We start from the raw sequence: 15,276 nt of genomic DNA, 5'->3' as shown, positions 1-15,276 counted from the left end.
ACATCCATGCTAACACAGTCAAGTAACGGAGTATAACTGAAAAGGTTTCTGAATGGTAAATTTGCTCAAAGCCATACAGGTGATTGAATACACTGCTCTAAGACGGCTCCGTGTTTACAGTGCTTATTCAGAGCTCTCCCATTCTCTTGGTTCATTAGAAAACCTCCCAAACCAGTACTGAGACATAAGAGCAAACCAATGAACTAGAAACCATCATGTCTCATTATCATCAAGGTTGACTGAAGGATGACTAGTTTTTAAGTTAAAATGATGGAAGTACGGGTGACATGAAGAGAGAGGCATCAGTATAGCTGGAAGGAACTCCAGAATACTAGCAGTCTTTGATTTACTAAGAAAGCTATGTTTTGTTATTATTTAAACAAATTCTGGGGTGCCTGGGTGGCACAGTGGTTAAGCATCTGCCTTCGGCTCAGGACGTGATCCTGGCATTATGGGATCGAGCCCCACATCAGGCTCTTCCGCTATGAGCCTGCTTCTTCCTCTCCCACTCCCCCTGCTTGTGTTCCCTCTCTCGCTGGCTGTCTCTATTTCTGTCGAATAAATAAATAAAATCTTTAAAAACAAACAAACAAACAAATTCTGTAAGGTCTCAGCAGTCAATTATCTGTGAAGACCCATGAAGGTAGTGAATGACATGTATTTAGATATTTTTATTAGTGGCTCTTTAATCTTCTCCAGGTCACAGGTGCTTTTAAAAAACTACAGCATTTCCCCCAGAAAAAAATGTACTTACCCACACAGTTAAAAAAAAAAAAAAAATGCATGGCCACACAGGTGACTTTAAAGATTTTTAAAAAATTTTTTAAGAGAGGGAGAGACTGCGTGTGTGCACTCACAAGCAGGGTGAGGGGGGGCAGAAGCAGATTCCCCACTGAGCGGCGAGCCCGATGAAGGGCTCTTGATCCCAGGACCCAGAGACCATGACCTGAGCCAAAGGCAGACACTGAACTGACCGAGCCACCCGACACAGGTAACTTTATCACTATGGCCTTTCCCCAGGAAAATGCACATACTCCAAGAAAAAAAAATGTGGATGGTCTGGTTAAGAACCTGTGTTGTAAGGCAGTATCTGGCTGCTGGTTAGGTCTTTCCTGAGTCTGTCTAAGAGTACAGTATTTCACAGTAACACCAAACCACTTACTGTTCTTCACTACTTCCAAGTCTAATATAAAAGAGCTGTCCTGAGGTTTATTATCTAATATTTTAAAATAATATGACTCAGTAGGTGGACCAGCAGCAGTTAGCAAGGAAACCCAGGCTTTACAAACCAGGGAAATTGGACCTTCAAATTAATCTCATGCCACTTTCTTCTCTAACTGCATGAGGAGGTCAACACAAGCCGTGTGCTGCACAGCGTTGCAGGCCAGTGATTCCAAGGCCCCGAGGCCCTTCTTGGCCCACAGTGGCTCCCACTGTTCTGCTGCTAGCATGTGGCAGGCCCAAGGGAATCAACCTGGCTTGCCTTTGAAAGTCACCTCCAACCTCTCACTCAATCAACTCAGTCAACACACATTTCTCTGGCTCTTGTGTGCCTGAGACCCTGCGCTGAGATGAAAGAAGCAATTTTTTTCTGAAAAGTAATGGGGGAAGCCGGGCAAACAAGCCAACAATTACAAAGGAGAGGAACGTTACCACAGATATGCAAGTATCCCGGGAGCAGAGGAGACTCTCCACACTCAGGCAGGCGCTGAGTTAAAAAAAAAAAAAAGCTGATGGAGGCGTGAACCCAAGTCTTAAAGGAGGAGCAGCAGGAAGACAGAGAGGCATCAGTCGTACAAAGTCTCAGAGGGAACCTGCCCATGGGCAGGTAAAGGAATAGCATGGGATACCTCGTGGGGGGGGGGGGCGTGGCACAGCTGCTGGAGACACTAACTTACCGGAAAAACAATGGCTCCCCCTGGAGGAATTCCAGAGGAAAAAGAAACTAGACTGGTTGTTTTAGGAAAAATGCTCTGGGTGGTAGAGTGGACACCGGATTGGAGATGGACATACAGGAAGCGGTAATGGTGACAGAGGCAAGTATTACAAACAAAACAAAGAAAAAAAATATTCAAAGGCTGTTTAGGATTCGCACTTAGTAATTGTTCCAATGTGGGAGAGGAAGAGAGTATCCTAACAAGATGCCCATTTGGGGCTTTGGCTAATCTTAGAAAACTCAATCATCCTGGGAAAACGTGTTTTCTAGACAAAACACACACACACACACACAACAAAACAAAACTCCTAAGTTGCAAAAATTTTATGTTTAGATGAAAATTTCTCTCAGACTATATTTCTTAAATAGGATATGCTCATTGTTGGCACATTTTGGTAGAGAACGTGAAGTCCATGCAAAGCGAAGGCCCCATTGCTGATGACGTGCCAGACACTGCTTTCCAGGCCCGTCTTACTCCACTCGCTCACAGTCTGGGTCAGAGCACTCTGAGCAAGGACGTGGATGCTAATGCGGTAAGGGGCTAAAAAAGATAGTCTTAGAATTAACTTGTTCAGCTTATTTCTACCATAATCTATTGATATTTTCACCAGAGGAAGACTACAAGAGGTATTCTGTGATATATTTAGGCCTGTTTTGATACTGTGTCTCACACAGGCCACAATATTGTGCCTGATAACTTCCTCGTCACTATAAGGAAAATTATATCTTCAAGACAAGTTCTGCCTGTCCATACCCTAAAGCTGCCTTTAGCTTTAAAAGGTAATTATTCCAAGTTAAAGAGGACTGTATGTACCTAAGCAGTGACAGTCTACATGAAAAGCAATAATATAAGATGACTTCTTCATCACAGTCACCTCCAAGAGCAGCATAGCTGCTCCTGCCCCCACCATTGCTGCAAATCTCCCAAGGCAGGGTACGGTAGTGGAGAAAAAGGCTTCACTGACTATGATCTTGGGTCAATTATTCAACCTATCTAAGTTGCAGCTGGCTCACAGTTCAAACAAGGATACTGAATCGAATCCACAGGGTTGTAAAGATAAAATCAGATATCCACCTACCATGCTAACTGCTCAGTAAATACCACACATTATTAGGATCTTATTATCTGTACTGTTCCATTCCCTTTCCTTCCTCACAGGTGTCTTCCGCAGCTTCTCCCATTCTTATCAGCTAGTCATAACGCTGCAAACAATACTGCGTGCTTCTCATATTCATGGCTTTTTCCCCCCTGGGATAAATTCCCACCACATTGGTTAAATGTTCCCTAAAGTAGCAGGCACAATTCAAACTCCAAGTCTCCCTGCCATAATTAGAATACAAACAGGAAACTGGGCACTGTCAATCAGATACTCCCAGGACAAACTACCAGCTGGAAGTCTGAGCAACATGAGGAAACAAGAATCAGTTCAAAGAATAAGCGTAGGGCCGTGATTTACAAGAAAAACCTAAACGAGGGAACAATAATAATAAAGANGGTTAAATGTTCCCTAAAGTAGCAGGCACAATTCAAACTCCAAGTCTCCCTGCCATAATTAGAATACAAACAGGAAACTGGGCACTGTCAATCAGATACTCCCAGGACAAACTACCAGCTGGAAGTCTGAGCAACATGAGAAAACAAGAATCAGTTCAAAGAATAAGCGTAGGGCCGTGATTTACAAGAAAAACCTAAACGAGGGAACAATAATAATAATAAAGAACCAAATGGAAAATGTCTATGTATTTGAAAGGAAATGACTGATCAAAGCATTTGGAATCATGCCAGAAGTAAGCAAAAACACTGATTTAATTTCAACAAAACAGCTAACACAGAGCTAGGTGGCAGCCTTCAGTTTACTATGTATCGGAGAACATAAAATTTAATGTTTAACTACCTCCCTCAGAATGCAAGGGGATTGATGTGAACATGCCTCTCTAATAATCTCACCAGCATTAAGCTATTTATCTTTGACAAATACACTTACCAGAAGGTAGAATCAGATCCATGGTTTCATCATCACATTCTAATATCCTTTCCGCGGACAAGTCCTCAATTTCATCAGGGTGCCCCCCTTCCTGGTAATCTGGGTAGCTACTCCTGTAATGGAGGCATTAAGAATGGCATNATAAAATTTAATGTTTAACTACCTCCCTCAGAATGCAAGGGGATTGATGTGAACATGCCTCTCTAATAATCTCACCAGCATTAAGCTATTTATCTTTGACAAATACACTTACCAGAAGGTAGAATCAGATCCATGGTTTCATCATCACATTCTAATATCCTTTCCGCGGACAAGTCCTCAATTTCATCAGGGTGCCCCCCTTCCTGGTAATCTGGGTAGCTACTCCTGTAACGGAGGCATTAAGAATGGCATTATTAATAAAGAGACTAATACTTCAAAATTAACTAAAAGGCAAATTCTATTTGCAAAATGGCAAACCCACTAGCCACCTAAAAGCAGGGGATAAACAGTTGCAGGGATGGCACGCTGAAAAGTTTAGAAGAAAAACCAACTTGGTAGCATCCTCTGTAATAAAAAGTACACAAGTGACCTATAAACTCAAGATGGATCACAGACCTAAGGGGAGAACTGTAAGAATGCCTAGAATATAACATAGGAGAAAATCTAGATGACTTAGGGTTTGGTGAGGACTTTTTACATACACCACCAAAGGCACGATCCATGAAAGGAATAATTGATAAGCTGGACTTCATTAAAATGAAAAAACTTCTGCTCTGGGAAAGACAATGTCAAGAGAATTAAAACATTATAAATAAAACATAGGGAAAAAATATTTGCAGAAGACACATCTGATAAAGGACCATTATTCAAAATACACAAAGAACTCTTNATAAGCTGGACTTCATTAAAATGAAAAAACTTCTGCTCTGGGAAAGACAATGTCAAGAGAATTAAAACATTAGAAATACAACATAGGGAAAAAATATTTGCAGAAGACACATCTGATAAAGGACCATTATTCAAATACACAAAGAACTCTTAAAAACAACTCTTAAAAACTCAACAAAAAGAATACAAACCAGATTTTAAAATGGGGCAAATACCTTACTGGGCACCTCACTAAGATATACAGACTGCAAATAAACATGTAAAAAGATGCTTCACATCGTGTCATCAGGGAAATGCAAAATCAAATGAGGTAACACTACACACTCATTAAAATGGCCAAAATCCAGAACGTGACAAAACCAACACCAATTGCAGGTGAGAATGTAGAGCAATAAGAATTCCCATTCACTGCTGGTGCGAACAAAACATGGTGCAGCCGTTTTGCCAGAGAGCTGGCAGTCTTGCAAAACCAAACATACTCTTAACACAGGATACAGCAACTGTGTTGTTCAGTATTTACCTAAAGAAACTGAAAACATGTCAACGCAAAAACCTGCNAGCAATAAGAATTCCCATTCACTGCTGGTGCGAACAAAACATGGTGCAGCCGTTTTGCCAGAGAGCTGGCAGTCTTGCAAAACCAAACATACTCTTAACACAGGATACAGCAACTGTGTTGTTCAGTATCTACCTAAAGAAACTGAAAACATGTCAACGCAAAAACCTGCGTGTACACTGATGGTTATAGCAGCTTTATTCATAATTGCCCAAGCGTGGAAGCAACCAAAACATCCTTCAGTAGGTTAGTGGCTAAACTGGTACATCCGGACAATGGAACAGGATTCAGTACTAAAAAGAAATGAACTATCAAGCCATGAAAAGACACGGAGAAAACTTAAAGGCATATTACTAAGTGAAGAAGCCAGTCTGACAAAACAGGGAGGGAAGAACAGGTGGAGGACTCCATGTGGTTTTCCGGGCAGTGACACAACTCTGTATACTCTAATGGTGGACACATGTCATTACCGCATTTGTCCAAACCTACAAAATGCACAACACTAACAGTGAACCCTAACGTAAACCATGCACTTGCCCATGATGAGGTATGTATGCAAGTTCGTGCCACGATGAGGGAGGCTGTGCATGTAGGGGTGTGGGGGCAAGGGTTAGATGGGAAATCTCTGTATCTTCTGCTCAAATTTGGTATTAACATAAAATTGTGCTTAAAAAAAAAAAAAAAGAAGATCGAGCAAGTGACCTATAACTGAATTCTTTCACCTACTTGTTTCTAAGATGGTTGCCAGCTAGGAGGAGAATGTAGAGCTGGAAATGTAGCTCTCCTCAATTTAACCATTCTAAAAACACGTTCTAGAACAGTGCCGTCCAATAGAATTCTGTGATCATAGAAACTTTCTACGCCTATGTGTCCACTACAGGCGCTACCAGTCACATGTGCTTTTAAGCACTGAGCTTTGAAATCTAGGTAGTGCAACTAAAGAACTGAATTTTTAAATTTTTAACTTAATTTCTAATTAACTTAAATAGCTGCATAAATACACCTACTATGCATTACCATATTTACTACCATATTGGACAGTGCAATTCTGTAAGAATCTCTATGTTCCTAGAAATGTTCTCAAATATATATAGAATATAACTAGAGTTATACATTAAAATGTTCATAGTAAGACAGATAACCCAATTCCAATAAAGAAACAGACCAAAGACTTGATCAGACACTTCACAAGAAATATCCAAATGACCAATTAATATAAAAAGGTTTTCAACTACATTATCATCAGGGAAACGCAAATTAAAATCACAATGGGATACCACTACCCAGCCACCAAAATGTCTGAAATGAAAAAGTTTTCCTCAATGCAAAAGAAGAATGAGAAATCAGGANTGAAATGAAAAAGTTTTCCTCAATGCAAAAGAGGAATGAGAAATCAGGAGGAAAATGCAGAAGGATGATTTCAGAGACTAGGACTTTTCCGAACACACATATGTGGAGACTATGCATGCTCGGCATGGTAATTACACACAACTGCTTGTATGGTACAACTGTGCCAGGTCATAGGTATCCTGACACTAGGAATTAGCTGTTCAAAAGTGCCTGGCACAGATTCCTTGCATCATGGACGAATTATCCAACTTTCTAGTTAAGGGTGAAGCACCTATGGGATAATGTCACCATCAAATGCCTGGAACTGGCCTAGTTCATCAACCACCTCAATTCCCTTGGGAGACAGCTTGTGATTCAAGGACTCTCAGGGAAACCAAGACATGAAATCTAATTTCAGTCCCTCTGTCCACAACGTAACTGGCAAAACTGAGCTCCTAACTATTTAAACCACGTTTTCAGGTCAGACAAACTTCGGTGTAGGCCTGAGATCGTGTCTTTATCAGATCTCTTTTATTAAATGTGTGTGCTCGACTCTCATAGTTTCTTATCCACAGTATGAGAGGGAACAATCACCCACATGGAAGTGTTACAAGAGTTATAAAGCATCTATTGTACTGTGCCGGACATGTGTCAGGCACCGGCACACATAGTATCAGTTCAATGCAAATACGATGACCTCACTTTGCTTCACATTACAAACCACAGACTTACCTAAAATCATAGAAGTCTGCGAATTCCAAAGCAGCATCGCCATCTGCGAAGAGCTTACAGTGGCTTTTGTCATTCATGTGTGCCTGTACAGCTTCCGTGGAGTAGAAGGACTTCCCTTTCTCATTGCACCACAAGCAAATCTTCCCAACACCAACTTTCTCTCCTGGAAAAATAATTTGAGGACAAAACATTAGAGGAGCTTTCTGCAGCCTGATGAAAGCTCACAGTTTATCTCCACAATTCAAAAAACATGCATCAAGTTTTTGATCTTTACAAAATAAGCACATAATTAAATCAAAGATTGATGAGAAACAAAAAACGATTGTTCCTTTAAAACTTGTCCCCCAGTAATGTGGTATTCCCTCATTGAAAGGAAAACTATTGTACTTACCCAAATATTTAATCAGTCCCTTAAGATCGGAAAGATACTCTATATCAGGAATAAAGAAGCTGTGGACTTTAGTCATATGAGCCACATTCTTCATGAGAGAGCTTGAATGATGGGGACAAAATAAGCAGTCCGTTACGGGGATGGCCCCGACGAGGGGGCCTCCCCCTGCCGCCTGCTCCTCTGCTTCGTCCATGGCCTCAGCCTCCTCACATTCCAACTCCTCATCAGAATCCATATCTTCCCAATCTTCAAGCCAGAGATGTGAAAAACAGTTAGTTTAAGAAAGTGGTAACTGCCATCGAAGAAGCCACAAAGATTCACAAACATGAGATGGTACAGTCTTAAATCTGGGGGGACAGAACGCCAATTACATCCAAGGACAAACCCTCCCTTAAAGATCTCAATTTTAGTTCGTCCATTTACACAGATGAGCTTGTATTGCTAAAAAATTCCTTAATCTTTCTTTTCCAGTACACAGTAAACTCGAGGGAGTCTTGTCCTTTCCTAAGTCTATATGAACACAATCAGTATTAATGGATGTGGGATGAGGGCAGGAAGGAATAAACAGCTCATAAAATCAAGGAGCCTCGGTTGCTGGCTCCAGCTCCACATTTCAGGTTAGCTAGCTGTTTGAAGCCCTCATTTTGTGTTTTAATCAAATGAATTAAGTGCAAAGCCATGGTAACTAGAAACCCAGTAGAATTACAAACCCTACATAAGTTGGTATGGACGATATACTTCGAGTATAAATCTGGAAACTTAAGGGGAGGACATTACCGTCTTCATCCAGGTCCTCCTCACTCCGCTCCTCCTGCTGCTGCTTTGCCAGCTTCTTCGCCACCTGCTGTTCAAACCACTGGAGCCGGGGAGGCTTTTCGGCCGGGTCCCGCTCGTGAGTCGCACGTCTTCCATGGGCCACCGCCGCGGAACTCCTGGACTCCTCCTCCGGCGCCGCAGGAGCCTTCTTGGGAGACATGGACGGCTGAGCCTTGATGGCCTGCTGGATGGCCGCGTTCATGGCATCCTTGTCCACGCTGTCCAGGCCCAGCCCTTTCTCCAAGTTCTTCTCATTCATCATCTCCACTTTCCGATTCACGGCGCGCACGGCCTTCTTCTCCAGCTCCACGTGCCGCCGGGACTTGAGATGGTTTTCGTAGGCGTTGAAAGAGGCAAACTTCTTACTGCAGACGGTGCAGTAGGTGGCCGTGCCCTTGCTCTCCTGCTCCGCCACGGCCCGCTGCGCCCGCACCCGCTCCTGGAAACCCTCGGCGGTGACCGGGGCCATGTCGGCCACTTTGCGCTTCAGGTTGTAGCGGTGCCAATCCGTCTTGTAGTGGGCCCGCTGCACGTCCGCGTCGCTGAACGCCACCCGGCAAGTAATGCAGGTGTACGTCGCCATCGCCAGGGCCGAAATAAGGGGCGACCAGGGCAAAATTCTAGTGACGAGGGTCGTAATGCCACCAGACGCTCAAATCTCTACTCGCCTTAGCCCACCAAACACTGCACCGCACGCAGCCTTCCAGACTCCTTCTGTGAGAAGTTCCGGCACACTAGGGAAGTTAGGCTCAGCTGGGCAGGAAGTCCCGCCTCTCGATCTGTAGCTGCGTCCCCGGCCGCCGGTCCCGGAAGGCGAGGGAAGGTTGGTAGCTAACCAGGCCCCGCCCACTCGGCCTCCAGTGGGTGTTGATTGTGCTATTCTGAGGTGGGTGTTGATTAGAGCGGCATGAGGTGGGCGTTGATTGGGCCAGCCGGAGGTGGATGTCGAGTGTGTCGGCCTGAGGAGGGTGTTGATTGGGTCGGCCTGAGGTGGGTGTTGATTGGGTCGGCCTGAGGTGGGTGTTGATTGGGCCAGCCTGAGGTGGGTGTTGACTGGGCCAGCCGGAGGAGGGTGTTGATTGGACCGGAGGAGGGTGTTGATTGGGTCCGTGGCGGAAGGTGTTGATTACCCGGCGCCGCGCCCACCAGGTTACTTTCCCCGGTGGTTGTGGGTTGACGCGCGGAAGGGGGCTGCTGTGCAAGAGGGTAAGGGCCAGGAGGAGGGATCCGGTGGCTAAAGTGAAGGTCGGGGCCTCTCCAGGACCTAGAGCTGCGCTCCGGCGGGCCAGTGAACGGGTGTGGCGAAAGCCAGGCCCTCTCTTCAGCCGCGGGATCAGACCACCTTAGTGCCTGCTGGGCCGTCTGGAGTCCCGGGAAACCTGAGCCTCGGGCTGGAGGCTGCGGGATTTCGCAGAAACACCGGCGAGGCCGGGCCAGAGCCTCGGCTTTTCTGGGGCAGCCCTTCCAGGGGAGGGCGCACGTGAAACGCTTGAATGAAAAGTTTGCCAGCCAGGAGCACAGCCCAGGCGCTGGCCGGAGACATGTAATCCGAGCCATATAGGTCCTCCTCAGTCGAGTAGCAGCCCCGTTTTAAAAAATGCAAAAAGAAAGAGGTAAGACATATGTTTTATCTAACCCAATATATGCAAATATTGTCATTGGAGCTTGTTACCAATCCAGAAGATGTAATGAGATTTTGTCGGTACAAGGTCTTGGGACTTCGGTGTGTATCACACAAAAACAGCACACTGCAGTTAAGGCCAGCCGCATTTCAGGTGCGCAGTGAACTACGCGGCCTCATAGGTAAACAGCGCAGGTGGAGGAAGCATGAGTGTTGAATTTTAGGCAGCTCTTCGGCTCATCTGCACAGCCTAGCCGAACCTGTCAGCCCTGGAACTTTGCATGCTCAGGATCCAAGCGGCCCGTGGCACCCAAAACAACAGAGACGTTTTTTAATATGTAGGTCAAGTCCCATTGCTCTTGTTGTCCACAACCCTCCAGTGGCTTCCCCAGACCCAGCATAAAATTCAAACTCCTTACTTCTTATGGTCTGAATGTGTGTGTTTCCCCCTGCCTTCCATCCATTTGTTGAAAACCTGACGCCCAGGTGGGGCTCTCGGGAAGTGGTTAGGAATGAAGACAGGGACCTCACGATGAGATTAGTTCTCTCCTAAAAGACACCCCCGCCTCCCCAGGTTACGATAAGAAGACTGTGAGTGGGCAGAGGGGTCCTCGTTGCAGCATGCTGGCACCCTGATCTTGGACTTCCAGCCTCCAGAAGAGACGTCATTTTGTTGCTTTATAAGCCACCCAGTCTGTGGTATTTTGTTATAGGAGCCGGAACAGACTGAGATACTTACACTTTATTCTAGAAGGCTCTGTATGATCTGCCATCACCCCTACACCTACCTGTGATCTCCTGCCACACCCCCTTCCCCACTCTGCTCACCCCACTTCAGTCACATTTTTGTCACATTTCAGACCCTTTTGATGTTCGTTTTAACAAGGCTAAGCAAGCATCTGTTGTTGCTAGTAAGTCTTAGAAATCCTTTACTCCGTTTGTTTGAAAAGTTCTTTTGCTGGCTTACTGCGTTACTTTTAAGGTTCCTGCCCAAATGCCTTTATAAGAGAGGCCTATCCATACCCTCTTGTCAAAAATGCTGCCTATGCCCAACTCCTAAGTCTTTATTAAGCATAACTTTTCTCTATAGCACTGTTATTAGTTATCATTACACCATATCAAATTACCCCAAAATCTAGCAGCTTAAAACTCCACAAGCCTGGGAGTATCTCACTTCCTGTAAGTCAGGAATTTGAGTGGCTTTGGGTCTCAGGAAGTTGCAGTAACATGAGGACCAGGACTCAAGTCATGTGAAGGTTTGACTGGCTAGAGGATCCCTTGGAAGATGGCTCATTGACATGCTGATGGCAAGAGATTTTGGTTCCTCACCAAGTGGACTTTTCCATAGAGCCAGTTGATTGTTTTCATAACAAGGCAGTTGGCTTCCCAGAAAGCTTCCCCACTATGTCTTTTATGATTTAGCCTTGGAAGTCACATGCAGTCATTTCCACAATGTGCTATTACTTTTGAAGGTCAGCCCTGTTTCACGTGGGAGGGACTACAGAGGGGCGTGAATGGGGTGTCAGAGGAACATTATGAGAGATTGGCTACCACTGGCATTTGTTGTTTGTCACTGATTTCCCAGTTTTAACCCTTGAAGTCCTGTATCCCAGGAAACCTAACCATGCTGGGCAAACCAGACTCCTTTCATTGCTCTAGACCCCAATGCTAGAGCAGTGCTGACACACAGATTGTTCAGTATTTGAAAAAATTTTTTTACTGCAAATGTTGTCTGAGGGTGATTTTTATTCCAGAAAACTTGCTTTTGAGATGATCAAATCTTTTAAAATAGCTAAGCCCTCTGGAGAAGAGACCCACTTTAAGAAAAAGAGACCCACTCTTCTCTGGAGAAGAGACCTAGTACTAGTCATCCATGGGGATAAGTAAAAACAACATATATTTTCAAGCTTCTCTAAAAAGTAAAGCAAAAGATGGCTATATAAAGAAATTTTGGATTTCTTTTTTAATTCTTCTATGGTTCTTCTAGCATCTGGTCATTCTTTGTGTGCTATTTCCTCCCTGCCCCCTTCAGTCTATTTTCATGACCCTCCCATGTCAGTAGTCTCTTGTGACAGGCTTTCTACTTTTCACACACCTATATTGCAGTAGCAACTTAGTTGTTAAAAGGAAAACTTAAAAGGGTTGGTTGGGATTAACTCTTGGAGGGTAACAAAGAATACAAAAACTAACATTTATTAAATGGTTTACAACTTCTATGAATTCTGTGTTCGTTAAAAAAGTTAAGAATGATTTCCAATAAACAATTTTAAAACATTTTACTACCTTTTGGTTTTTGGGCATCTAAATATGCAGAGTTTTCTGTTCTTAAATTAACAAAGAATTGAGATATTCTCAAAGAATTGAGAAAACCTGGTTTCACAGAATTTAAAATAGATCAGCCGGTTTCTGGATTCTTTGAAAAAAAGAAAAAATAATCTAAATAAAATAAATTCAGTCTTTAATATTTAGTAAAATTCTGCTGAACTATTTAAAATTATGATCATTCTTAATGTATTTAAAAAATAAAAAATATGTGACGTATTGGAAAGAGAATAGGCTTTGGAGACAAACTGGCCTTCCCCCTTACTAGCTAGGTGACTGTGAATAATTTATTTAATTATTTCCTTCTGAAAAACATTCTTACTACTAGTTAATTGTAGGGTCAGGAGGATTACATATGACTGTAACTGTAACTTTTCTATGTATTAGACCAATGGTTGGCAAACTTCTCCTATAAAGGGCAAGCTCCTATGGTCTCCACAAGTATTCAACTTTTTAACATAAAAGCAGCCATAGACAGTATGTAAATGAGTGTGGCTGTGTTCTAACAAAACTTTCTTTATGGATGAATTTTGAATTCCATATATTTTACACGTCATGAAGTATTCTTCTGATTTTTTTTCAACTACTGAAAATTTTGAAAAAGTCATTCTTAGCTGCTATTCCATACAAAAACAGTGGCAGGCCAGATCTGGCCCGTAGGCCATAGTTTGCCAACCACAGTCTTAGACATTTAATTACTACGAGGTGCAGGTTCTATAACTTAATTTCACAGCTGAAGGAAACAGGTGTAGATGTTATGTGACTGACTTGGAGTCTCCCAGCCAGTGTTAGATCCATTAAAAATGGCTAGGGTAGAACCTCACACATGGTCCAGAGTCAACTAAAAAAATAGGCATTTTTGCAACACTTTTAATCTTTTTATTCCACAGCATTTATTGGATTATGAGGCTAATATAGTGCTGGTTTCACTGAAAGAACTTTGGAGTTTTCCTATCAGCAGGTACTTGTTGATTGACTTTGTTTTAATGTTCGAAAAGATGGCTTAATTGAAACACAGGCAGGGGAAAAAAAATCACTATCATGATTATATATAGCCTTTTTTCTCCTGAAAGTGCTTCAGACACTTTTTTCCATTCACTCTAAAAACATCCCTGAGAAAATAATTAGCTTCCTGATTTTATGTTTGGGGAAACTGAAGTGGCAGTTTGGGGATGTTATGTGACTTTAACATTGTATCTTAGGGGGCCATAATATTAACATCAGAACTAGAACTCATATTTATGACATCTCATCCTAACTTAAATGCTGCAGTGGAAATGGAGGAATGATACACAAAAATATAGTACTGAGACTTTCTAACTTCATCATGATACAAATGACCTAGGACAACTGTAGTTTAGTAAGGGTTTTCAGAATAATTTCCTATCTCATAACTAATATAGCCGGAGCAGTATAAAGAACATCAACCTAAATTATAAACAGAAAAGGAAAACATTTAAGTCACTTTTTTTCATAAATATAAGAATTTGCTTACATTTGCTTCTTGCCTAAAATCAGTAGTATATTGGCATTTGCTTTTTTTTTTTTAAAGAAAAAGAGTTGCATTTATTTCAGATATAAGAGATGCCTAAATATGTTGAGGATGTTTGCCAATTGCGAAGCCTTATTAATATTTCTTTTCTTCATATTCTACTACATGAGAGGGGGCAGTTTTTAAAAAATCACTTTTGAAGATTTTTAGGGTAAGAAAAAAAGCAACGATGATTCAGAATGAGAACGTAAACACCGCTTTAGGCCTGGATTGACCTTCCAAAGCAAGCTTGAACTTCTTGAGCCCTGCTTTATTGTCAAAATACATGATCCATGTATGCTATTCCCATTGTCTCATTTTGCTCAGCATTTTCTCCAGGAAGAGAGCAAAATATTTTCTACAACTCCTTTACAATTAAAAAAAAAAATCCATGTTTCACACTTTAATAAATGCATTAATTCTCACAGTAAGAGATAAGTAGTCCCCCTCTGTACTGGATCAGTCATTGGGGTTTATTGTTACTGTATCTTAAAATCAGAAATAGAATTATATACAGTACATCCACCAACACACACACACACAGAGAACCCCTCAGCATCCCTGTTTGTCTGACTTGGTGTTACTGCATTGTGTAAATTNCCATGTTTCACACTTTAATAAATGCATTAATTCTCACAGTAAGAGATAAGTAGTCCCCCTCTGTACTGGATCAGTCATTGGGGTTTATTGTTACTGTATCTTAAAATCAGAAATAGAATTATATACAGTACATCCACCAACACACACACACAGAGAACCCCTCAGCATCCCTGTTTGTCTGACTTGGTGTTACTGCATTGTGTAAATTTGTAATGACATATGATCCTGAGTAAATATTGAAGTATGTGTATGGTTATAATGCTACTATCCATAGAGAGCTGGTATGTCTCCTCCATTGTGCTAGTAACACATTTTTCTATCCTAACGTTGCCATCCCCAAACCACTTTTAATTTATAGTTTATAATATTTGATCCTAGCTTTATTGTTCATACCACCAACTCCTGAGTTTATCTTTTTGTAAGCTTGTCCAGTGACTTTTAACACATTCTTTAGTTACTTGGATCAACTTCTTGTTTTCCCCTCAATGAGAAAATTGAAATGCCCTGTAAACTTTTTTACTTCATGGCCAAGAACATTTTTTAAATGCAGAAACATACACATAAAAAAAGAATCCTGGCGACGACTA

The 15,276-nt window shown here is 42.2% G+C and overlaps 1 protein-coding gene across 1 annotated transcript in view; it reads right to left on the bottom strand.

The window, feature by feature from the left end:
* Nucleotides 1–9,367, bottom strand: part of ZNF622 (zinc finger protein 622) — a 13,666-nt gene extending 4,299 nt beyond the window's left edge. Inside the window, exons 1-4 of the mRNA XM_034657076.1 lie at nt 8,577–9,367; nt 7,800–8,045; nt 7,409–7,571; nt 4,175–4,287 (exon numbers count right to left, since the gene is read on the bottom strand). Coding sequence (XP_034512967.1) covers nt 4,175–4,287; nt 7,409–7,571; nt 7,800–8,045; nt 8,577–9,198 — 1,144 coding nt within the window. The 5' untranslated portion in view covers nt 9,199–9,367. The remainder of the gene's footprint in view (nt 1–4,174; nt 4,288–7,408; nt 7,572–7,799; nt 8,046–8,576) is intronic.
* Between the last annotated feature and the right edge of the window lie 5,909 nt (nt 9,368–15,276).

The sequence above is a fragment of the Ailuropoda melanoleuca genome, chromosome 3 (genome assembly GCF_002007445.2).
Source record: "Ailuropoda melanoleuca isolate Jingjing chromosome 3, ASM200744v2, whole genome shotgun sequence".
NCBI lineage: Eukaryota > Metazoa > Chordata > Mammalia > Carnivora > Ursidae > Ailuropoda > Ailuropoda melanoleuca.
This window is presented reverse-complemented; position numbering and strand designations above follow the sequence as displayed.